The sequence below is a fragment of the Musa acuminata genome, chromosome BXJ2-5 (genome assembly GCF_036884655.1).
Source record: "Musa acuminata AAA Group cultivar baxijiao chromosome BXJ2-5, Cavendish_Baxijiao_AAA, whole genome shotgun sequence".
In the NCBI taxonomy this organism is placed as follows: domain Eukaryota; kingdom Viridiplantae; phylum Streptophyta; class Magnoliopsida; order Zingiberales; family Musaceae; genus Musa; species Musa acuminata.
Window position 1 is genome coordinate 8,497,992 of NC_088342.1, and position 25,116 is coordinate 8,523,107.

The following is a 25,116-nucleotide window of genomic DNA, read 5'->3' on the forward strand; positions in this document are numbered from 1 at the left end:
ATATTATCCCTGTTAATTATCTTGCTCCATAGTGGATCCAATGACACGTATCATGATCATTATAACCATTCAATCTTAGCCGTTGCATCACCATCACAGGGTTTCACCACCACAGCTTGATCAGATGAGTTGAGGGCCGTCCGATCACCATCCGATGATTCCTTTTTCGCTTTCGCCATCACCACAAAAGAGGGAGCGGAAGCGCGGAAGAAAGAGACAAAATCCACGCGGCCGTTCCCCCGCTTCGCTTCTGCCACCGTTCTCGTCTTCCTCTTCCTTCTCGGCCGTCCCTCCGTCCTCTTGGCATCGGCAGTGCTGCCTCTTCTCCCCTTCTCGTTTCTTTAATCGATCGTTTTCCCTGTAAATGGATCGCGAAACTTTCCGAGTTTTGCCGCATTCTCCTCCTCGTCGCTGTTGACGGATCCGTAGTATTATTTGCGTGATGTAGATGTGAAGGTTTTGATGGCGGTCTTGGTGTTGTGTGATTAGGATTAGGGACGAATGGCGGATTTCCGACACAAGGAAGCCGATCGGGGGTGCCGGCGCGGCCTGGAGGAGCTGCTGCTGCGCGGAGGACGAGGGGATGGGTGCGTGGGTGAGGAGGCGGAGGAGGCTAGCGCTGGTGGCGGAGATGGCGCCGACCAGCTCGCCCGCCGCCGGCGCCGGTCAGACCTAGAGGGGGATGACCTGGCCGAGACGTCGGCCGCTGCTCGCCGCCATTCGCGGATCCTGAGCCGGTGGGCGGCGCGGCAGGCGGAGGAGATGATCACCACCATTGAGAGGAGGAACCGGGAGTCGGAGCTCATGGCGCTCGCGCGGCTCCACGCCGTTTCCATGCTCGACGCCTCCTTCCTCCGTGAGTCGCGTCGGGCGCAGTCCTCGGTCGAGCGCCCCGTGGCTGCGCATGCCTCCTCCGTGCTCCGGATGTGGCGCGAGCTGGAGGATGAGTCTATCGCTGGGGATCGGAGGAGTCCTGCACCCTCTCCTACCACCGCGTCCAACAACCACCGTAGTGCGCCGGAAACCCATGACCCTATGGTGCGGAGGAATTCTTTGGACGTTGCCAGCGAGATCAACGCTAGCGAATATTCTCAATGGCCTGATAGGCCGACGGCCCTAGGAAGGCGAGGTGCGGTCGAGGATTCTGAGGATTGGAGATCAAGCAGGGAGCAGTCTCCTGATATTGGAGGTGGTGGTCATGGGGAGAGGGAGAGGGTGAGAGAGATTGTTAGCGGGTGGATGACAGAGATAGACATGACAGACACTGCATCACAAATATTGCCAGGGAGTGATAGCCCAAGGAGTGAGTGGCTTGACGAGAGAGAGCGTGAGAGGGTGAGGCTGGTCAGGGAGTGGATGCAAACTGTGAGCCAGCAGAGGGATGGTTGGGCTAGCAGGAGGGAGGAACGGGATAGGGAAGGTCTGGTTGCAAATCAAGAAAATCGTCAACGACAACATGTCCAGAGGAACTTGCTGAGGCTCCGTGGAAGGCAGGCTCGCCTTGATCTGATCATGAGAAATGTCAGGGAGAGGGAAAGGGAGCTTCAGGCTTTGTCAGAGCACCAGCCTGTTTCACATTTTGCCCACCGCAATCGCATACAGGTCAGCACTTGTACTATTTGTTCTCAAACTACTGAAATTTGTATAATATCAATTGTTTTTCTTCGAACGAAACTATTTCTAGTTTTAAGCATTCCTTTTATGTGTTGCTATCGGTAGTCAACATTATGTTAAGTTTGTATGTGTACTTCCACGTTCCAATAGTATCGATCTGATTCCTTTCAATTTCAGTACTAACTGTAATTATCTTTTGTTTATTACAGTGATACATATGCATCAGAAATGACCATAATAGATCCTACTTTACGCATGATCCACTAACTATCCTTGTTAAATCTGAGCATTTATCATTTCTTTGTTTATATATTATTCTGAGTAGGTTATTTCTGAAGAAGTTCTTTCATTTCTTGATTGTTATATGTATTTTCAATGTTTGCTTTCATGTTCAATGTTTGTGTTGGCCGAAAAGAACTCATAGTCTAGATTTGGTAAATTTTGTTACGTTCCTAGTGCCTAAAATGTTTCAACACTTTGATATGAAGAACCTAGTGTAGAGAGTTTTTTGAATTGTTTTGTTTAATTTTACTCTTGACAGGGTTCGCCTTACCGGTCCATACTGATGTATCGACCAGTTGGTGGTATGGTATGTACCACTATTTATCGATGTACCGTATATCGGTACGACCGGGCGTATTAACGACACAGAAAAATTATCAAAAATGGCTCCGAAAATTCTCGAAAAATACAAAAGTTAGATTAGGATTTTTAAGTCAAAAATAAATATAAATGTAGAATAATTTTAGTAAAAATAATTTAAATTATGAAAGAATTAGCTGCACATATCTTTTTTGAACTTTGAGAAGTAACTTTGTGATATGTTTTGGATCGTCGTTATGTTAATATTGAATTATTTACAAAGAAATGATTTGAATTGGTAGATTATTTGTTAAACAACTTAAATTTTAAGAATCAATTAATCGATCGATGGACACACTTGGTTCTACCACCAAAAAAACAACGGAACTCTATGGGCTATGGATCATGGTCCTTGATCCTATGTATATATATATATCAATTTGATATGTTTGTCGGACCCAATCCTGAAATTGGCCCCATGACATAATATACTAATACATCATATGTCATTGGTGCATCAATGTGATGATGATCTTAGTTTGATCGTTGTGAATCACACGTGTCGGAGGCGGCTCTTAAAGTAAATACGATTGTGGCATGTATTGGTGCGAAGGTGGGAGAATGTCGGAACTTTTACTTTTGCTATTGATCTATTGTTCTGCATCATAAGATCGATCAATGTACTATTGCTTGGAGAAAAATGATCAACTATCACCGTACTACTGTTGGTCGTAAGATTTTTTATAATACGATAGCTGTGAATACGATAAACTCCACTCTATATCCACGTCGTGTAGGTTCTGTCACATCGATCCAAAATCATCTATTGTCTTCCTCTTTCCCTTCCGTGTATAAACTTATCAGTACCTCATCAAACTCTAGGATCTGAATCTCGAGTGTCATACGTAAAATACAATTCCTCGGTTCATGCATCACCCTCAAACGATCAAATGAGGGGTAGAAAGGGTTTTAAAACCCTTAGTTCTGGTTCAAACGATCAAATGAACCATTTAAATTCAACAAATCCTAGCCATTGATCGGTATCGATTGAAATATGACCGTTATCGATCAGTACAGGTCAGTAACGGTCGGATTTCGATCGTTTTGACTGGTACGAACCCCGTATCGAGCAATATGAGGTCCCCTGTTATGGATTGTTCGGTATAGGGCGATCCATATACCGATCCCCTATCAGATTGGTAAGTACCACCTGTACCACCTAGTATAGGCAGGCACAACGAACCCTATTCTTGAGCATTGAGAACATGTGTTTTGAGCTTTGTATGTATTTTTTGTTATTTGTGCATATTTCTTATGAAAAAGGGAAAAGCTTCCTTGTGGTAATATTGCAAGATACGTACTGTGCATTAAGAGATTTTTTCAGTACTACTTCTGTTTTGGTGTAAAATTCAATTTTCATAAGTGATTTATACCTTTTTTTAATCCCTAGTTCTTTATATTTTGATTCCCTAGGTCAATCAATCAGGCTTTGAATATCTATTATGAAAACTTATCGATAATTTTATATTTTTAAATTGCCATGACTAATGCACTTGCATTAATCTTTGTCATATAAAATCATTTGATTATTTATAGCATAAAAAGCCTTGAGTAGCCATGATATATGTTTTTGGTATTCATAAGTATTCAGGTGTACTGCCATCGAGTTAATTTTAGCCTGGAGTCTTTAAAATGTATTGCTTTTGGTATATTCAAATTTGGAGAGAGTATATGGTATCATTCAATAACCTCAAGCCCTTGTCAGTGAATAAGAGGTGGTGGTGACTTTAAAGTTGAATTATTCTTAAAAACTTTGATTTGCTCTATTTTTGGTTTCATTCTCGAACATTAAATTAACTTATAAGTGTTTACGTAATAAGTTTTTTTAAGTTTGCAAGCATAGATTTGATATATTTTTTTTGTGCCCATTCATCCCTTAAAAGCTTTTAGCACGTAAGCATGACGTGAGGATTGGAGTCTGTATTATGATAACATTTTGCTGCCTTGTTACAGAGTTCATGTGGATCCATGTCCAATGGCATTTGTTGTGTTGGCATATAACTGATGCAGTCCTCTGCCATGAAATTTAAACTTTTAGATAATGAAGAAGTGCACTAAGAATCGTCCTCACCTAATTCGAGGTCCCATGTTTTGTTCTGTGCAGAATTTCATTTCTGATCCTGGGTTCTACTACATATCAACGAAACCAAAATTTTAATGTTTCGGCAATTGTCTGCCTGAATTAGAGACATGTACTTTTGTCAGGCAGCATCTCGCCGTGTTATATAGTATTCAAGGGTTTGATAACTTAAGTACCTGTTGTATCAAGTGTTTTGACAACTTATGTAATCCTTTTATGTTTCTAAGAAGAGAACTTGTCTTGTCTATTAAAAACTTAAATTTAGACCAGATATTTTCTAACATGTAGAGGTATGCTTCGATTGAACTGCTGAGGAGGGAACTTGTCTTATCTACTAAAGCTTAAAATATTAAATGAGAAACTTCTTTAAACTTGGATGTATTCTTTTATGGAACTGTTGTCTATCTCTAACAAAAATTACTTGGATGAACATTTGAGGAGCAAGATGAGGCTTTAATTAGTTTCATATGAATACTTACTTTTGCCCCTCTGGTAGGTAAGACACTTTGGTTTGTGTACCTATTGAATGGAAATTTCTTAAAGGCTTAGATAAATTTGCTGATGTTAAAAGGGATTATTTATTTTATAGGATCTGCATGTCTATACCATAGATCACCTGGTGTGCCCACAGGTAGCATTATGTAATTAGGACCATCACAAACTTTAGCTAGTTCTTTAATGAATTTGTAAATGAAAGCAGATTTTTTTATTTTTTTGAATGAACAGCATGTGCCCATCATGAATAGAAGTTGAGTATATACTAGCACATTGTATAAATGTATGTTTTCTTATAAAAAGAACTTTGGGTAGTAAACTAATTTCATATAACATAAAATCCTTGCAGGTAGGATGAATTTTTTTACAATTATATATAACTTTTTAACAAGTTGTTGAAACTAAATTATGTCAACTTATTAATTTTAACAATTATAATTCTCTAGGCTGTACTCCGAGGTAGATTCCTGAGAAATGGTGGACCAGTCGAGGATGGGCAGCGGCATTCAGTTGCAGCTGGAGAATTAGGTCAACTTAGACAGCATCATACGGTATCTGGCTTCAGGTATGGTTTCCTTTTGTCATTGCTGTAATAGGGTGATTTTACCTTTATCATCATTCTGCAAGTGTTGTCTGATGTCAAAATTGTTAAGTGATTGTTAAAGTATCAGCCTATATAATGATTGTTAAACTCACAATTGAAGTGAGCTGGACCATGTTTCTTGTGTCTTGAGCATATGTCAGGCATTATAGTTGAGTAGGAAACACAGGCACATGCTGATCTATGGTGCTATGTGTTAAATTGTGCTGGATATCTATGGCATGCTGTCAGATTTTTATGATCTAGAATTGCTTTAAAAAGTCAGCAAGTTAAGCTGATATCATTAACACTGAGATTGTAGGGAAGACTCCCACTCCCATTCTGGAGTTCAGATTCACATAACCAAAGTTGTCCAAAAATTTTCTCATGAGGTGGGGACTATCTCACAAAGCTGATCTATGGAGTCCACAAGTGAGGTTGGACATCCACTGATGACACCATGCCAAACACTTGTGGGCTCCACAAGTAAGGTATGTGAAATAGCCACCTCATATGATAAAATCTTTGGGACAAAATTCTGGACAACATTTCTAAGTGATGGAAGAAATGTTGTTTAATAATCACAGAAGGATTGTGCTACAACTTCCAAGTTGTGGAAGAAATTACTAGAAATGGGTTGATCATCAAGACCTGAGAGGCAGCAAGAATTGTGAACTTGTGGTGTCAAGACAAGGCAAGATAGTCTAACCTGGTTAACTGGTGAGTATCTGGTTGGTTGCTTTCTGTGGGATAGCTTGTTCGAACTTCGCCTAAAGCCTACGTTGTTGGTTAACATGCATCAGTCAGAATTATCCCAGCTGGCCTGTGCAAATTTTGGCAAGATAAACCAGTCACTCACTTGATTTAACTGAACCCTGAAAGATTTGCAGCTTAATGAAAACAATGTTGTCATCAATAAATTAAGTGGTTAAATGGTTCATAACAAATTTGTTTTTCCTTTTTGACTTCTATATTCAATTGATAATCACTATGTCTTGAAATAGGCCAGAGTGTGCTGAAATGCATATTTTGTGTGCCTTGTGATGACAAAATTGCTGGATGCTAATTGGAGAATCACAGTTTAAATGAGAATGCATTTATAGCAAGAAAACAATTCTATATAATATGAGAGTGAAGTTTTTGAGATGATTATTTCTTGCATGCGATGATGCACAATGAAAAGCATTGTACCGCATGTTATGTCTGTAACATATGGATCTTGTTGCTTTCAGTGACTTGTTACTATTGTTAACTTGATGATTTCATTTGCAAAATTTGACTTCTATATTACTAGATGGTCATCAAGATTATCAAAAAATTGATAAATCCAATTTTTGTTTCCAGGGAAGGATTTCGCTCCAGAGAGGATGGTATTGTCACAGGTCCAGCAAGCAACCAATCTGATGGTATTGTCACAGGTCAAGCAAGCAACCAATCTGTTGATGTTGATAACATCAATGTATCTAGTAACAATCTCTTTGTCTCAAGCACATTGGAGGTATTGGATGAGACCCATGATCAATTCCGAGCACATGATACTAATGTTGATGGACATCAACCAGAAGAGGTGTATACTACATTTCAGATGGAAAGCAGCATGCAAATCAGTGATATGGTCGGGAGAGGGTCTGCAATTCAGGAAGATAATTGGCTGGCAGATGATGTTGAACATGAGCACAGGGATTCACAACAGCCTATTGAACTGGGGTCTACTGTACAGCATGATGGCCCTATCGAAGAACATAATAGTAACTGGCATGAAAATGAAGACCAAGAATGGCTTCATGATGCCCCTGAAGATGAAGATGGACGAGATAGCCATCTTCTGGAAGCACATGAGCATTGGCATGAAGATAATTCTCAAGTGACTGAAGCAAACTGGCAAGATGGACCATCGGACTCCTTCAATGAGCAACATTCTTTTCCTGTTATAAGGAACACATTTGTTTCATCAGAAGATGGTGATTATGTGTATAATGTGGAACTTCGTGAACTCTTAAGCAGGTATTTGCTGATATTATATAGTTGGCTAAATTGTAATGAACTGATATCTTGGGTCTTCAGCTATTGGAATTATTTGATACTTGCGCTGCAGGAGAAGTGTATCTAATCTTCTTCGCAGTGGGTTTCGTGAAAGTCTAGACCAACTTGTACAATCCTATATACAGAGGCAGGGGCGTGATCCATTTCAGTGGGACATGGAAAGAACAATGCCTAACCATGTTTTACCAGGGGAAGATCAGAGCCAGCAAAGAGATCTAATTCATGGCCAACGCGATTCTGTTACCAGGCCTCTACATGCTACACCAATGCCACCAACACCACCTCCACTGCCGCCATGGCACTCAGAATTACATCATAGTTGGAGTCGGCAGAGCATTCGCCGCCCAGAAGTTGTGAGCTTTATTTCTTTGATCCTATGATTTATTTAGATCATGTTGGAATTGTATGGATATAACATGCCAATTCATTATGGATGATTAGATTCCAAGTCTTATAAGAGAACTTTAATTCCAACCTCTAGCTTTTTGTTACCTCTGTGTTTATGCTTTTCTTCTAAATGCATGATATGTGATTGAGTAGTTATTTTACTATTTTGATTTTATCTGTTGGATATGTAAACATGAGATTCTCTATTCTGAAACTCATCTGGCTTTATTGGTGCAGGAATGGGATATGATTAATGATCTAAAGGCTGACATGGCTAGGCTTCAGCAAGTTATGAGTAATATGCAGCGGATGTTGGAGGCATGCATGGATATGCAGCTAGAGTTGCAGCGTGCTGTTAGACAAGAGGTCTCAGCAGCTTTGAATCGTTCTGTTGGAGAACATGGTCAGTAGCTTCCTTTTAGTAACATACCTTCTTTTCATAAATTAGGAGAATGCTTCAAATCTACATTTTAGATTTATTTATCATGGGGCATGTCGAAGATTGCTGTACACTTTTTAGGGATAGATCATAATTGTTCTGTGCTACTATCTTGCTTAGTTTATGAATACAACATGGAGTTATCGGTCGTATATGAGTATTAGATGTATATCTTTGGTGTTAGGCATGAAGCCTGCCTTCTAGCAATGGATCTTCAAATGAAAGGGTGTGCCAAATTGGGTTATTTACCCAAGAAATTCAAATTGATCAAGATGAATATAGGAAGAATGAAGAATGAAAAAGTATCAACATAAAAAAATCTCTTATGAATATATGGCTTCTTATGAACTAAACTTCCAAGTGTATTATTTTTCACAGCATTCTTGCATAAGCATCCTATTTGCTTATCATTATCCTTCCCCCACATATTTCTGTGTCCTTTTGGAATCAAACACTAGGTTACACATCAAATTCTTGTGTGTGTGTCCTATGCAAGTTTGTCATCAGCCACATATGGCTACAGCAGCAGGCAGAGTTAACATGCTTTAACCAACTTCTAAACAGATGCCTATAGCCAACCAACTATGCCTCTGCTCAAACTCTGTTTGTTCTGCTTCTGCTTCGTAAAGTATACCCTTGGTTTTCCAGGAATGCATCTCTTCTTTCCCGCTTCAAAAGCATGAGTTTTGATTGGTATTTGGCTATCTCGTGGCCAGAGATGTTTTGTTTTGCTTCTCGTTGCTATGGAAGAACTTATTTTTCTGTTGAAATTGTTGTTGGATCTCATGTACTGCTTGCTTAGTGCTGAAAAGTTGAGTCTAATCTTTTCATGTGAAGGTGAGGAGTCGTCACAGGATGGAACAAAATGGCGTAATGTGAGAAAAGGGGTTTGTTGTGTCTGCTGTGATAGTCATATCGATTCTCTTCTTTACAGGTATTAATTTCCGAAAACTCATCTAAATAAGAGCATATAGATAATAGAGATCGGTTCTTATTCTTTGTTTTCTTCTGTTCCATCCAGGTGTGGGCACATGTGCACTTGTTCAAGATGCGCGAATGAGTTGGTTCAAGGTGGAGGCAATTGCCCTTTGTGCCGCGCACCCATTGTTGAGGTGATTCGTGCTTATTCCGTAGTGTAGAAATAATAATAAACCAGGTTGAAGATGAAGGTGCCATCAACTTCTAAGCGGTCAACTCTCAGTTTCATCAAAGATGTAATCCATGGTTATCGTGGTCTCTTTGGCTGAGGTATTCTTAGCAGAAATTTTTGAGACGTCAGGAATGTTTGTAATGGCACTTTCTCCACTGATTTGCAATAAATAAATTGGAATGAGAGGAAGAGATTGGGAGTTTTCTCATTTTCATTTTGGAGATTGATGAATGCAGGATTAGCAGCTTGCTTATTCTCATCTTATTCCTAACATGCACTCTTGGCACTTGTAGGCATTATACAAATGGTATAACCTAAAGTAAAGCTTACGTCTAGTAGTAATATGAGCAACCACTTCTTCTTAGAATGTCTAATTTGCATTGAAGTTGACCGAGAAAGAGGAACGATGGGATGTAAGCTGAAGGAAGTAAAAGATGCAGACTCAAAGCTCATAGGTTCAAGACGCAGTATTGACGTCTGTTTCCAAGAAGCTGTCGGACGTGCTCCTGTTGCACCAAGGATGTACGCTACGTGATATGATTCAGGTGCAACATTCCACGAAGCCAAAGAGTCCTCATCTAAAGCACCATTTCATCTAAAGGATTTTATTTCATTTACCTATTTAATCATAATCATAGACAATAGATATTATATATATATATATATTATAAGTATTTAGTATATATATCTTTATTTATTGTTAAGTACGATATTTGGGTAGGGAGAAACATAAGCTTCTTGAAGGGGCAGATTTGTATAAGAACCCTGAAAGGACTCCCCGTGGCTCTGTACCTATATTTCCTTGGCAACCGGCTCCTTCCTTCCTCTCCGAGCACCGGCCCCAGGAACTGCCATTCTCACTGTCAGGTATGCGTCTCTCTTCCCTCCCCTCCCTTCCCTGCGCCAGCGGCCGCTTCGATCGCTGCCCTCTCCCTCCCTCCCTTCTCCAGTCGACGGTTCGCATCCCTCCTCGGCGAAGAAACCAAAGCTTCCGCCACCTCCTTGCTCTCTCTCCCTTCGGACCTCCCTCCTCGGTGAAGAAACCAAAGCTGCCGCCACCTCCCTGCTCTCTCTCCCTTCGGTTCTCCCATCTGCTACTCCTTCCCCTCCCTCTCCGGTCTGATCTCCCTGCGTCTGTTCTATTTCCATGTTCTGACATAGGACATGCCACGCTAGATCTGTGATGGAGGCAGTGAAGTCACCGGGCGCTCGCCTAGGCGAAACCCAAGCACGTGTAAGTTGTCCGGCGCTTTTAATTGGGCGGAGCCCAGGCGCACGCAAACCTAATCGACGAACTATGCGGCGGCGTTTTCCTCTCGTCGGCGAACGGCGACGGCATCTTCCTCCGGGGAGAGGCTTTCGTACGAGTGCTATCTCCGGCGGACTCTTTCTCGGTTTCTCTCTCTTCTTCCTCCTCCTTTGTCGTCGCCCTCTCCCTCCTCCTCCGGCGTAGCCGCCTCCTCCTCCTCCGCCGCCGCAGCCTCCGACAGCACTCGTCTCCCTCTCCTCCTCATCTGCAGCCCCCGACAGCATCCCTCTCCCTCCTCCTCGGCAGTCGCTTCGTCCGCTACATCCCCCAACTGCAACTCTCTCCCTCCTCCTACTCCACTGCAGCCACCTTACCCCACAGCATTACTCTGACAGCATTCTCTGTTTTCTTATTTGTATTCATAATGATACACATTGTTATCATGACGTTTGTTTTCATTAATCATGGATCTGATGCTCTTCTCCCATCTGAGTTACGTAGTGTAGGGTTGTGCTTTTCTTGATGTTGATCATGTTTCTTTCAGTTTTGAGGTATGTCTTCCTGATGCTCACTTTAGCTTCTATTTATTCTGTTTACAGCTATGGTAATGAGATAACAATGACGAGAAGAAAATGTAGGTTATGGTGGCCGGAACAATTTTTGTCTTGCACATCCAGTTCCAACCTGTTTCTCTTTGGCTGGTTCATGGATTCTGTAAATTCCCTTGACATTGTTGTAGCAGCTGCAATTCCTTCACTGAATCTCTCGGTCCATCTTCTTCAGACTAATCTTGAGGTAGAAATGCTGGAACTGATTCTCTTAGCTTTGTCATTTATGCATCTTTAATGTTTGAGCACATTTACATCACACGGTGATATAAAGCAAGGTTTGCGATTTTGAATCGTACTGCTCGTGAACCGATGCGTAGTGGGCAGTCCGCTCGTCCGATACGGGATTGTTTTGGGTGGTAACGATCGAAATTTTGACTGTTACCGCTTGTCACCGGGCGGTATTAGCTTGGCTTCGGCCTGGCTGAGGGAGAAGCATCGAAGAAGGAAGAAGGGGAGGGCGTTCAAAGAAGAGGGAGAAGAAGAGGGAGAACCTCGGCACGAACTTGTTTCCACGCCCTTTCTCGATCTCGATCTGGCACCACCCTCCCTTGACGATCGTGATCTAGGAGGTAACGACAAGGAGAGTCATAAAGAGAAGGATCTGGAGGTGCGGGGATTAGGGGAGGCAGCAGTTAGAGTAGCGGAAGAGGCGGTCTCCTTCATTGCCTCGTCTACGACTCTACGGCCTTCTTCTTCGCCGAAGGTTGGAGACATCTACGGCCTTCGACGTCTTCGTGGTCTTCTTTACTGAATGGCGCAGACGAGGCAACGAGGAGGAGGCGACATCGTCAAGGCTACATATGCTATTTTTTAAAATATTTTTTATATTGTTTATATGTATGTATGTATGCTCGTACCGTACCATACCGAGCAAAGCTCGATACACCAGTACAGTATGATATTTCAATCAATGATATAAAGTTTATAAAGGGTGAACCTTGATGCTGTAGTGAGGTTGCTCATTTACAATTAGGGTGACTAAAATTTGAGTCATGGTATACATCTCCTTTATGACAAGTTCCCTTGTGCATACTGGGCTCTCTTTTTTGTTGTAGAGTTTTGCTCTGTTGTATAAGCAACTTGTCTGTTATATTTCGTAAGAAATCTGAGCATGTCGAGGAATTCATCCATAAATTGCAACTGAAGACAAGAATTCAGCAGATTGTACAATTGAGGACACATATTTGCTTATTTTGTCACAAATTACTCACTTATGTTGAACTATGGAATATAGGATGCAATGAATGTGCTGAAACTATAATAGTTTACGAATGTCACTAAATGGTGAGTGGCTATTCAAAACTGTATTCCAATTTTTTATAGGAAAGGTGATTTGTCATTGCAAGCTTGTGAAGTTCTTAAGCAAGTTGATGCCCTTTTCTTATTTTTATTTTCTGTTCTTTCTTCAGACCCTCAGGAAGTAAGCTCACATCAGATGGGTTTTTTTTGTTGGGTAATTTAGAGGACCCCATTGCTTCTCTGAGCCCTTAATTAGCTATTGAATATGTTGTACTTCTACTTCAGAATACGCTTTATAGCAGTTTTTGCCAAACTGGGTATCGAACTTGACTCAGAGATTTGTTAGGCTGTTATATATCGATTTGGACTGGTGTATCGACACATGGTACATTGGTAAGTACCAATGTTTCGGGAGAAGAGGAAGGAATGGTGGAGAAAGGAGGAAGAAAGGGGGATAAAGAGGAAGTGAAGAAGGAAGAGGAAGAAGGAAGGAGGAAGAGGAAGAGAAGAGGCTTACCTGAGGTCACGGTAAGCGGAGGTCGCCACTAGCCACCTGCATGAGAAGCATCAATCGCAGCATCAGAGGTGACACTCGCAAGCTTTGCGGAGGCGAAGGCGGAGGCGACACTCGTGAGCCTTGCAGAGGTGGTGCTCGCATGAGAAGTGGGAATTAGAATTTCCCAATTCCCTTTTATACAGTGGACCAGACTGGGGTGGGTCCGTGTATCAGTACGTGCGACCCATTACATACTGGTCTCGACGAAATGACGATCACTGCTTTATAGTGTTATGGAAGTATTATTAGGTCAAAGTGCCCTTGAAAGATTGCTTGACTTGTATATAACTTCTTCGTACAAGTTGCTCTCTTTCCATTTGCTGGTCTCTAAATTATAATTTATAGCAGTAATTGATACTTCAGTGCTATATTCCATTGAAAGAAGGTTTACAGGTGTATTAAATTAAAGAAGTATCTGCTTTGACGAGATGTATGAACTAAGAGTTATCTGGTCTCTGCATGGTTGAATCTAGCATTTAACTAAACAGTCCACATCTATATTCAGTCCAAAATTCATATATGTATTAGACTAAATAAACATTTCTCTTAGTTGCATATGGTTTATGGGGTTGTGGTTTATTGGATGTACTTGATCAGTATCACTTTGTTCTATAAATACACTAGAACTTTGTGAGCTGCTTTAGATGGCTGGCCTAGAAGTTTATCTTAAATTTCTTTACCTTTGGATGAACTTGAGAAGTATGGTTTTGTTCTATAAATGCACTGGAATTCTGTGAGCTGCATTAGATGGCTTGAGATTTGATCTTTAAGTTCTTTAGCTTTGGTTAGAAGATGTTGCATGTCTGGTTGTGATCCTGGGATGTCTTAGAAAAAGTTATGCTTGTTTTTGACAAAGATGATGACCATCAAACTTATTTTTCAGAATCATCTGTGTAATTATTCCTACCATACCATCCTGCTTCTCTGGTCACTTCCCCATTTCACTTGTTAATGGTCACTGTTTTATCATTTTTATGAAGCATATCTATTACTTGAACATAGTTGTTTTTTGAGCGAGACAATCATCTACTTTTATATGCCTAGTCTATATTTTTAGGTATGTTTTCTCTTTCTGAAAAATGTTTATAAGATATCCTTTCATGGGAACTTTGACAGCTCTGTTATTTGCCGTTGCAATGACTGACCTTGTAGAAAAATCTGGTAAGTAGGTTTGGATAGTTCATGCTAAGAATCTTTATTCTTAATTGTTTATAGAGTTGCTTGCATTGGATTTGATGACCATCAGTTTTGAGCAGCAGAATTTGCATCAAATCATAGAAATTCTTGGATCTTTTGGAATAACATTGCCTGTTTGATTCTGAGTATTGATAAAAATCATTATTTAAACTAATATAAATCTTTATAAGCAATTGCCTGGTGGTTTACCCAATCCTGTTTATGACTGCATGACCTACATAGCATGAAAGTGTCTTTTATTATCTTTATTGTCAGTACATCTATATGCATTGCCTTTTCTTGGCCAGAAGATTATGCTAGTCATGTTAGAGCTATTGTTAGAATCAACTTTATAACTAATTGCCTTATTAAGGTTCATTATTTGGTTAAGTGGATTGATGATTGAATCTTCCTAAAAATCACTCGCCAATTCTGATTATTTTTTATCGATTTAGGAAATCCTTAGATCTGTGAATGGGAACATGCCAGTGGGATTTCGGGAGTCCTCAACATTTTCAATGCTTGGATACTACACTGCAGATTACCCTGATAGAAAACTGAAACCAGTGGGAAATCAAAATGATGAAAATCCATCAAAGACGAAAGACCATCTACATTGTCTTGGAGTAAAAGATTCACCTGTAAAAGCAAATATCTGTGATATTGTCAAGAAACAGTGCAATCAGGAATCCTATCTAGAAGCGACATCCAGTGATATCTACAAAAGATGGAACTGTGGATGCAAGGAGCTTGTAGAACCTCACAGGCAATCTTTGATAAGTTGTGATTATTGGATCCTACTTTTCTGTAAACCTCGAAGAATCCTGTATAAGAACAAACAGATTCCATGTTTGCATCATATACATCACAATGGCGATGTTCTGTCTCCTGTTGATGTCCACGTATGTAAGTCAGGATAACTAACATTGTCATTCTTGTTTCTGATTAATTTGTCATCAGTTATCTGTGAAGTTTTTTCCTTTTTTCATTTGTTTCAGATAATCATCTATGAACCCCCAACCTATGGTGTAAGTCATTTATCTTTGAGCTATTGGTGTTCTCCTGAGTGTGTTGGTTTGCCGTTAAAGAAGCCTAACTGGGTAAATGAACTTCACAAGAAACCCCTACTCCTTGATTTGGTATGACCATGAGCATTTCTATTCTACATTACCAAATTTCTTCTTATTTTATAATTTTTCCTATCAAGTGTATCTTTCTGCATCATTAAAATATAAATTACAGAACAGAGTTCTGATGGCACTCAATTGTGCAAATGCTGCTAAAATATTGCTGGAGCAAAGGAAGGGCATTTCTGGTCCTATAAGCCACTTCTTTATGTCAATGTAAGATTCTTTTTGACATTTTGTCTCAAAAAGAATTCCTTGGCATTTTTTTTCTCTAAAACTAAAACCTACTCTTTCTTTCTTCTGATGCATTCTCAGACTGCTTAGATTGGCATCCATTGTATGGCATGTGGTGGCAGCACTTGTGGCTTCAATCTCTACTGTTGTATACATCTTCCTTCAATTATTCAACAAGCTCTTGAGTTTCAGACCTAGAACATTATCGTTTGTATTACCAATGATGTTCAAGCATACATGGGAGAATGTGCACATCCGCAGTTGTCAGTTTCTGTATTGGCCAATTTTTCTCCAAGATACTGGTGTCAGGTAAACAAAAATGATAGAAGTAAACTTTTCTCTTATCTCTGGATCCTGGAGTTCTTCTTATGTTATAGTGTTTACTTTATCTGTAGTTCCAAACCAAATGTTGAGTATGCTCACAAAGCTGCATTAAGGAAGCACTTCATGTGGTCTAATGTTTTGATGGATGTTCTCTTTGGAACTGTTCTTGGGGTTCTGTTGTTGACTAATGTTGAAGCTATTTGTACATGGGTTTTGGTAACTGTTGGTCTATTAACAAATGATCTGTTACGTTCGGGTTGTGTGTGGTTGATGGGTGTTCCAGCAGGTTTTAAGCTGAATAATGAGTTAGCAGAGCTTGTTGGCATGATTTCACTCAATGCAATTCAAATTTTCTCTACCCTTTGGTTCTTTCTGGGTGCTTTTCTCCGGTTGTACATTCAGGTGCTTGCAGTATTGGGGATTGTATTTGGCTCAACGGTACCAGTAGCTTTGTGCATTGACATGCTTAAACTTGTGACGTTGCATGTCTATGCTCTGCATTACTTAATATCATTTCTCTATTCACAACAGATCCAGGCTTTGGCTTCTTTGTGGCGCCTATTCCGGTAAGATCTCTATTGTGATTTAATGCAGTTGATTGGTTATGTGGGAAATACTTCACATTATATGAGTTGATAATTTCACTTTCTTAAGTAAACTTGTACAGTCAATAATCATAGCTGTCCACCATGAATAGGTTGAATTATTAGAGTTCTCCATGTGTGTCTGAAAATGGTTCTGTTCACTTGTAGTTCTTATAGTAAACTCCAGTTACCAAAGCTGCTACTGTCATTGTTGGTGAACTGTTTAAAAAGCATTTATCAATGAGCCATGTCAATTGGGAAACATAATCTTAGATTTAGAATTGTTTTTTAAGCATAATCTAGATGGTTGGATGCACTAATTATTGTTATAATGTTAAGTTGAATTGTGAAGGTGGGATCGTTTTAAACCATTGAACTCACCATGGTGATGTACAATGAAATGAGAAAAAGAAAATGATGTGTGTAACCCTTCTAATGATTCTATGCCTGCAAACCTGAGGAACTTTCATAATTTTCTTTCACTTATCAGTTGTCAACCGTATGACGATCATCAACCAACCAAATGACCTTTTAGCTTGACACTTTTCTTCCCATTTTTCACTTCTCCTCTTGTAGTTCTGTTCTCTCTCTTCTACCTACCCCATCCTTTGCCCCCCTCTTCTTATTTTCTTCTCTTTCTTTTCCATTTGGCACAAGACCAATCTGAGCTTGTGCAATTGAGTTAAAGATTAACAGACAGACTGAGGTTAGGAGCGGCCATTGATAGAAAATGATGACCGTGGAGCTGGATAGGATGGAGGATGTTTGAAACTCATGATATCCACTATTACCTCCATGATCCAAGTGTTGTTTCCACAACTCCCTAGTCTTTATGATCAAAAGGTTGCAACCTTAGCATGACAGCAAAGCCCACCTTGCAAAGGAGCAAATGGCCGTTAAGAGTCTAGTTCTGCAAATATATACTCATTTTATAGGTCTAATTTTCTAAAAGGAACCATTTTTTCTGGTTCTTGCATCAATAGTCATGCTGGATGGAAAAACTAGTCATTTCTGATAATCTGAACATGTACTATAATTGGAGGTATAACCTCCACAGAGCTGAACAACACCCTTTTGGTTGCAACTCTCACCATTATACAAATACTCTGGCACATGTTCATTAATTCCTGTTCATTGCTGTGTTCACTTTTGTGGAACCTAAAAGTATTGTTTGGTTCCCAAGTTGTCATGGTGGAAGGATTTGTTGGTCAAATATGTTCCTTGTTGATTCTGAACTTTCTTCTTGATCAGCTTGAGGCTTTTTAGGATTTTTTTAATGGAATGCTGCATCTGGATTATGAATTTCTATTTCCTATAATTACATGGATATTCCAAGTAGTGCATATGCTACCAAGAGTTGACACATGGCTTAATCACAAAACTCACAGCATGTTAAGACCTTAGTCCATGTAGGGTGTGTTCTTAACCCAACTGGATGAGCATAAAATGAGATTGACTTTGTTTTAAAAGCACTAGGATAGTGCATTCCTTGTTGATGCAATAAAATTCTCTGAATCTGCTAACTAGTTGTGTATCAAGATGAGTAGTTTACGAGATTGATTCTGCAAGAAGCTTTTATGTCACTGAAAGATCCTTTGCATATTTTGTCTTGCTACTATCTTTCTTGAACCTATATTGCCCTTCTCTCTCGTAGTTTATTTTTCTATCATGTCAATTCTTTAACTGCATTCATGGACATGCATAAAGGTCAGTGCCTGCTAAGTCTATAATGTTCCTATTTTGTATTGAATCCTTCTGATATGCCAAACTTTGTACAAAGATGCATGCATAGATCCACACGGTAGATGAATACATGAATGCATTTTAGCTTTCCATTAGATTCTGCTGATCCTTTTATTTCTTTTTCTTTTGTTTTCAATGAATTGACCATGTTGCTTATATAATGGCAGTGGACGAAAGCGAAATCCGCTTAGGCAGCGGTTGGATAGTTATGACTACACGGTTGAGCAGCATGTTGTTGGTTCGCTTCTGTTTACACCACTCTTGCTGCTGATTCCAACTACTTCCGTATTCTACATTTTCTTCACCAGTCTGATTACTGCCATTCTTTCCCTGTGCATCACATTTGAGATCATTATTTCACTGGTTCACGCTACTCCTTATGCCGAGATATTACTATGGATCATAAGTAGGAGGAGGTTTCCTTCTGGAATATGGTTCAGAATCAAATATGCTAATTATGAAATGTCAGTTGAAGCTTGTTCACCTACTTACCTTGATATAAGGAACAAGGATTTCTTTGTTGGAGGATCAGAATCTTTGGTTTCAGTTCTCTGTAGTAACTATGCTACAATAGGTAAAACAACTACAATTTTTTTCACAATTTGTCCTTATTATCTAGAAAATTGCAACTGTATTTATCTGTCTGTAGTTTGTTGCTGGACACTAACCAGTAACTATGAGTTTGTCTTTTTGGATCAACTTTGTGTCTAGCATACATATATAATATAACTTATTAACTGCATAAAAGGACTTTTGTGCATATAAGTAACTTATATTTAATTATCACTAAATTCATCAGAGGGCCATGTCATTCTTGTATATGTCAAATGTTCAGTTTTTTTTGCTTTGTTAAATTATTTGCCTTGTTTTCCTCATAACTAAGATTTCCATACCAGTAGTATATGAAATAGTGTTAATAACATTCTAAGGCGTTTAGCATTAAACTAAAGATTTTGGTTTGACTGTATCCCTTGAAAGAAGTTGTCCTTGAAAAATGAACAAGAGGAAGATAATCCACATAAGGTGGAAATTTCTGGCTAAATGCCTAATTCTAGTGATGGCTGGTCAACAGATCATGCGAACTAAACTGCATTGATCTAGCTGGGGCCAACCTAGAATACTGGCGGAAGTGTTAACTATGCAGCAATGACCTTTTGGAACCATCAATATGCTAAGTGAGGGGGAATATTCCGATTCAAGCTTGCTTGTTCATATTTTCATTCCATTGAGCAAATAATGACATACTTCTTCTGCTGATGCTTAACAAAAATGGGATATAGATTCTTGACATTCATCAGAAAATTGATACCAGCTCTGCTTCTTAGCTTAACACTCTAGAGAAAGTATTTGTGGAAAGAAAGAGTTTGGTCTAAAGCACATAAAAGGGAGCTTCTTGCTATTGTTTAGTCTTTACTGTTTTGTTTTTTGTGTGTAAAACTTGAGAGTATAACTCTTTTATTTCTTTTTAAAATTAAACACTAGTACTAATTTTGAATACAATTAATTGCAGGCCAAGTTATTAGACCTTGTTATTCTGATATATTTTCCGAGGTTTCTCCATCATTTTGCACATCACTGGCACGTGGAATGCTGAGCGGTCAAAGGTGATATGGATAACATTAATTAACTCATCTGCTACTTCCCCTCCTTGTTCTGGATTGAGAGCTTGAGTATTCCTGCAGGTTTCCATCTACTTTGGGAACTCGTATGCCTTCCACAATGCCATGGATGCAAATTACTTGGAGAGAGTATTGGAAGCTATCCTATACTGCAGTGCTTTCGAGCAGATTGTAATGTTGGAAGCCCATGGCTACTTCTACCAGCATTTCAACTCCACGGATCGACCTTTCTAACATTTTTTATAGTAATTATCACATGCCGCTGCCAACAAGGTTTCATTTGAAACTATGGATAGGACTTGGGAACAGCCCCAGATTTTGTAGTTTGATGAAGACATCGGGTTTTATTAGATCTTATTTGATGGAACCAAATGCAGATGATGAATTTTGTGTTCCAAGATGACTTTTTTGCTTTTTTATTGCTTATGTTGCATGTTGCTGAATGTTCATTTCTGGATCTTCTGTAAGCTAAGATTGGTGCTAATTGGATGCATTAAAAGTTCATCTTTTGTCAACTATGTGGGATATTTGTTTCCGTAAGAACTTTGATACGGCGGTGAAACACTACGTGATGTGAAGGAATATTGCATCGGACACTGAACTTTGATTTCTTCTTTTCTTTTGGATCTTTAGTCTTAAGTTGATTAAACTTGTTTTAGTAGTAGAATTGACGGGGATGAGATGGAAATTCAAATTAGATTGTGGTTCTTTTGTGTAAGGATCATAGGTTAAATCGTTTATAATGGCAGATCAAGACCTAATATTATATGTATAATATTGTGATATTACAAATACAATATCTACATTATTCAATCTTATTAAGAATCAGATCAGATGAAGTCACTATAGGGGATGTCAGAATGCACACGATTCGTATCCTGTTGAGATATTTTAAGTTGTGACATGTGTTCCAATCTAAGTAAGTATTTTTTAAAGTTAAACAGAAAAAATTTATATGCACCCACTTTGATCGATAAGAAAAATTCACGTCAAAGGGGAATAAATATAAATATCTCAGGTGTAAGTCATATTAGATATAATAAATCCACTTTGATCGATAACAAAAATTCAATAGTTAACAGGTCGGATAGTAACACTTCATTGATTTTTATCTCAATCCGACGATAGGTGTCTACATTTCTTTCGGGTATTGAAGAAACACTTCTTTCGGGTATTGAAGAATCCAAAGGATTTCCAATGGATCGAGGAGTGCAATTTGACATTTGAAAAGTTAAGGACCACCTCACTCAATTATGGCAGCTCACTTTTTCTACCTCGGCAAAACTCCAAGCCTCTATCTTGCTACCACTAACCTAGTTATCAACTCGATGTTAGTACAACACAATATAGGAGTTCAAAAACTTAGATACTATATCAATCACATTTTGAGCAGACTCGAAGAACGATATCTCACCTATCGAGAGGTTCACATTTGCACTAGTCTTGGTAGTAACGATGCTTCATCCCTATTTTTAAGCATATGATGTATAAGTGATCATCGACCAACTACTTAGATAGGTTCTCTCTCGGTTCGATGTCTTGGGTCAACTGTTGTTGAGATGGTCAATAAAGCTAAGTGAGTTTAACATCCGATATGTTCTAATGACTACTATAAAAGCTCAAGTATTGAGAGACTTTATCTTATAACAAACTCCTTCGCCCGAGGTTGATAAGCACAAACCCCCTACATAGACACTATTTGTGGACAGTTTCACTCATCTCAGATGGAAGTAGTGTCAGACTCGTCTTGAAAGGTCCAAACAGACAAGTGTACAAGCAAGCTTTCCGATTCAAGTTTAAAATCTACAATACTGAAGCTAAGTATGAGATACTTCTTAGGGCTTTGGCTCGCTTGAGAGCTTCAAGTACAAGACCTGATGATATTTAATGACTCATAGCTAGTTGTTGAATACCATGTTAAAGGGAATTATGAGGCCCAAGATGCAACCATGGTAAAGTACATTATTGAGGTACATAAATTGACCCATAGCTTCTCGTGACTTCATGTGTTATAGGATCCCCATGAAAAGAACGCACAGGTCAATGCGCTTGCTAGATTAGCATTAGCTTGGGCCTCAAAGGATGACTAACGTGTCATGGACTTAGTTAGAATTGCTTTGTTGTGAGACATCCTTACATTATCCATCCGCAAAGGGTCAACTCAATTACAACTTCGCTTAAGTCCCCAATGACTTGTCATGGACTTAGTTGGAACAAGATCTCGTAAAAAGAGTAACTTTATAAACAATTCAGCAAACACTCGGTGTGTAAGAGAAAATAATTATTTTAAAAGACAAACGAACAATTGCAAACCCACAAATAACTACTCATCAGGTGTCAGGCGTATTAGCAAGTTCCCGTAGGCTTAATGTGTGAACTTGTAAATCCAATCAATATCCAATACTACCCTAAATCCTTATTCAGCCAGTGCCACCCGAGGGATTCTAGGGTGCTGAAATAGTTGACATTTTTCTCTACATCACAACTTATAGAAAATAGGTTATGATACATAAAAAAAGATTACCTTTTAACCACTCTCTTTATAATAAAAAGAAAGATTACATTTTGACCACTCGTGTTCATACTCATCTATCTTAGATCACTAACTTAAGTGTTGGAGGGATCGAGTAGAGAAACTTCTATTGACTTTGGTCTTTGTGCATGTGACACCTCAAAAATTCGATGTTTTCACCTCGAATAATTCTACGCACATGACTCCGAACTACGTCAAACTAATCAGAACGTCAAAACCATCTACTTATAATTATAATGATGATGATGATGATGATGATGATGATGATGATAATAATAGTTCTTAAGAATACATCATAAATTTCTTCCGAGCCACTTCAAATGCTCCACATCTAATTGCTTACTATAATCACCCAAACAAACCACTCCTCCAACGCCTTCCATTCTTCTGCACCGAATCCAATAATTAAATCGAATAAGTGTGTAGAAAAAGGAATAGAGAATGGTGGATTAGGTGTGCGATCGAACAGGATGGAATAATCACCCCCAAAAAGCCCGAGATTTAATCTGGTGAAGGTGGAAAGCCTCTTTGAATGAAAGCTTAAAGCTACCGACAAGCGGTCAAAAAAACTAATAATGGCGTAATCCAACTATCGTTGGTGCTTCGTTCTCCTCGCCCACCCGAACTGGTAAAGAGGATAAAGAAGTGAGACGACAGCAAGCAACAGCGCTGGTCCCTCCACCACCAACCCTCATCGCCTCCTCCTCCTCCTCCACCGCCTCCACGCTTGTTCGGTATCTCTCCATTTCCCTTCGGTTGAACTCCACTTCCTGCTCCCCTTCGAAAGCCACACCGCACCACCTCGACCCTCCCTTCGAGGGGGATTTAAGCTGGCTCCCATGCCGGAGCTCAGGCCATGTACTTTCGGCTGTTGCCCCGCTTCTTCTCGTCACATGAAGCTCCTGCCCAGAAGAGCTCACCTCCGCCACCACCATGACAAGGCTCTCCTGCTCAAGAAGTACTACAAGTGGATCCTTTGGTCGGCTCTCTCCATTTACCTCTTCTTCTCCACCTCCTCCTCTTCCTCCTCCTCCTCCTCCTTGTTCCGACCCCTTCCACTTCGAACCAGTCTTCCTCTTAAAACTACTCCCCGAGCTCTGGCGGAAGCCCAGCAGCTCTCCTCCTTCACCACCTCTTCTGCTGCTGCTGCTCTTAGAATATATGTTTACGAGCTACCTTCGAGCTACAACAGGGACTGGTTGTCCAACCCGAGGTGCCGCAACCACCTGTTCGCGTCGGAGGTGGCGATCCACGAGGCGCTGCTCGAGTACCCCGGCCGCGTCTTCGACCCGAATGAGGCCGACTTCTTCTTCGTCCCCGTTTACGTCTCCTGCAACTTCAGCACCCCCAACGGCTTCCCCGCCCTCCACCACGCCCGCCCTCTCATCTCCTCCGCCGTCCGTTTCATCTCCGCCGGCCTCCCCTTCTGGAATCGCTCCCGCGGCCGCGACCACGTCTTCGTCGCCTCCCACGACTTCGGCGCCTGCTTCCACGCCATGGTGAGTTCGCCCCTGTTCTCCCCGTACCATCAAGACTCCATCTTTTTGCTCCGGAACTAAAACCCCGGCATCGATTAATGCAGGAAGACGTGGCGATCGCTGATGGGATACCGGAATTCATGAGGGAATCCATCATCCTGCAAACCTTCGGGGTGAGCTCGCCGCACCCGTGCCAGCAGGCGGAGAACGTCCTGATCCCGCCTTACGTGACGCCGGACATCGAAGAGCAGTGGCCAGCGCCCGAGAAGGCCAAGCGCGACATCTTCGCCTTCTTCCGCGGCAAGATGGAGGTTCATCCCAAGAACATCAGCGGCCGCTTCTACAGCAAGTAAGCATGGTAACCCACATGACGTAAACCTGGGCGCATTTCATCCAACATGTTGTGCCACAGGAGGGTGAGGACGGAGATACTGCGGCGGTACGGCGGGAACAAGAAGTTCTACCTGCAGCGGAAGCGGTTCGACGGGTACCGGGCGGAGATTGCGCGTTCCGTGTTCTGCCTGTGCCCGCTGGGGTGGGCGCCGTGGAGCCCACGGCTTGTGGAGGCGGTGGCGCTGGGCTGCGTGCCGGTGGTCATCGCGGACGGCATCCGGCTTCCGTTCCCGGAGGCGGTGCGGTGGCCTGAGATATCGCTGTCGGTAGCGGAGGCGGACGTCGGGCGGCTGGAGGAGGTACTGGACCGGGTGGCAGCCACCAATCTGTCGGCAGTCCAGCAGAACCTGTGGGATCCGGCGCGGCGGAACGCGCTGCTGTTCCACCAGCCGATGGCGGCGGGGGACGCGACATGGCACGCGCTGCGGGCGCTCGAGGGGAAGCTCGGCCGATCTTGGCGGCGGCGGCGGCAGCCGGGGGACGGGGCATGGAGGTAAGCTCGCCGGCGTTGCTCGAGTCGGTGGAAGACAGCTGGTGGTTGCGTGGAGGACGCCGGTTGTCGCGTTCGAGAGCAGACGATACGGGGGCGGGGCTTTCGGTGCGGCGGCGGCGTCTTGGTTGAATTATCCACCGCCCTTGGCACGATATATTTTTATGTAGTATCCATCAATCTTATTATTTTTTGGGTATTTTTATTGGTGGAGGCAGCAGTGTTTAAGTGGTCGAGTATTTGAAATGGTGTACGGTGGATCCAATTTGGCCTAAATGTACTCATTTTGTGAGGAGCCATATATATATACCAAATGTGTGTAATAGGTAA

The 25,116-nt window shown here is 40.9% G+C and overlaps 3 protein-coding genes across 5 annotated transcripts; all 3 read left to right on the forward strand.

The window, feature by feature from the left end:
• Positions 1-208: 208 nt before the first annotated feature.
• LOC103984475 (uncharacterized) lies at positions 209-9,644 on the forward strand. The gene is made up of 7 exons (XM_009401976.3): positions 209-1,602; positions 5,278-5,396; positions 6,756-7,415; positions 7,507-7,807; positions 8,079-8,244; positions 9,118-9,214; positions 9,302-9,644. The coding sequence occupies exons 1-7, from the start codon at positions 502-504 to the stop codon at positions 9,417-9,419; spliced, it is 2,562 nt and encodes an 853-aa protein (XP_009400251.2). The 5' UTR covers positions 209-501; the 3' UTR covers positions 9,420-9,644.
• Positions 9,645-10,143: 499 nt separating this feature from the next.
• LOC135612365 (N-acetylglucosaminyl-phosphatidylinositol biosynthetic protein gpi1-like) lies at positions 10,144-20,410 on the forward strand. 3 transcript variants are annotated; one of them, XM_065108560.1, is made up of 11 exons: positions 10,144-10,297; positions 11,279-11,474; positions 14,717-15,163; positions 15,260-15,400; positions 15,504-15,604; positions 15,704-15,931; positions 16,018-16,384; positions 16,478-16,512; positions 18,441-18,847; positions 19,784-19,877; positions 19,956-20,410. In XM_065108560.1, the coding sequence occupies exons 2-11, from the start codon at positions 11,298-11,300 to the stop codon at positions 20,065-20,067; spliced, it is 2,109 nt and encodes a 702-aa protein (XP_064964632.1). In that variant the 5' UTR covers positions 10,144-10,297; positions 11,279-11,297; the 3' UTR covers positions 20,068-20,410. The 3 variants fall into 3 exon arrangements, with proteins under 3 accessions (XP_064964632.1, XP_064964631.1, XP_064964633.1); XM_065108559.1 differs by having other exon boundaries at positions 16,018-16,512; XM_065108561.1 differs by having other exon boundaries at positions 10,210-10,297; positions 14,717-15,167; positions 16,018-16,512.
• A 2,640-nt stretch (positions 20,411-23,050) lies between these two features.
• LOC135612366 (probable glucuronosyltransferase Os03g0107900) lies at positions 23,051-25,116 on the forward strand. The gene is made up of 3 exons (XM_065108562.1): positions 23,051-23,924; positions 24,008-24,252; positions 24,316-25,116. Exons 1-3 carry the CDS (start codon positions 23,265-23,267, stop codon positions 24,791-24,793), a joined length of 1,383 nt encoding a protein of 460 aa, XP_064964634.1. The 5' UTR covers positions 23,051-23,264; the 3' UTR covers positions 24,794-25,116.

Excerpts from the sequence above, each read along its gene's own strand:
- LOC103984475 (XM_009401976.3), top strand. The coding sequence starts at position 502 with ATGGCGGATTTCCGACACAAGGAAGCCGATCGGGGGTGCCGGCGCGGC. Across the intron at positions 5,397-6,755 it reads CATACGGTATCTGGCTTCAG|GGAAGGATTTCGCTCCAGAG; the intron begins GTATGGTTTCCT and ends TTTTGTTTCCAG. Across the intron at positions 9,215-9,301 it reads ATCGATTCTCTTCTTTACAG|GTGTGGGCACATGTGCACTT; the intron begins GTATTAATTTCC and ends TGTTCCATCCAG.
- LOC135612365 (XM_065108559.1), top strand. The coding sequence starts at position 11,298 with ATGACGAGAAGAAAATGTAGGTTATGGTGGCCGGAACAATTTTTGTCT. Across the intron at positions 11,475-14,716 it reads TTCTTCAGACTAATCTTGAG|GAAATCCTTAGATCTGTGAA; the intron begins GTAGAAATGCTG and ends TTATCGATTTAG. Across the intron at positions 18,848-19,783 it reads TAGTAACTATGCTACAATAG|GCCAAGTTATTAGACCTTGT; the intron begins GTAAAACAACTA and ends AATTAATTGCAG.
- LOC135612366 (XM_065108562.1), top strand. The coding sequence starts at position 23,265 with ATGCCGGAGCTCAGGCCATGTACTTTCGGCTGTTGCCCCGCTTCTTCT. Across the intron at positions 23,925-24,007 it reads GCGCCTGCTTCCACGCCATG|GAAGACGTGGCGATCGCTGA; the intron begins GTGAGTTCGCCC and ends CGATTAATGCAG. Across the intron at positions 24,253-24,315 it reads AGCGGCCGCTTCTACAGCAA|GAGGGTGAGGACGGAGATAC; the intron begins GTAAGCATGGTA and ends GTTGTGCCACAG.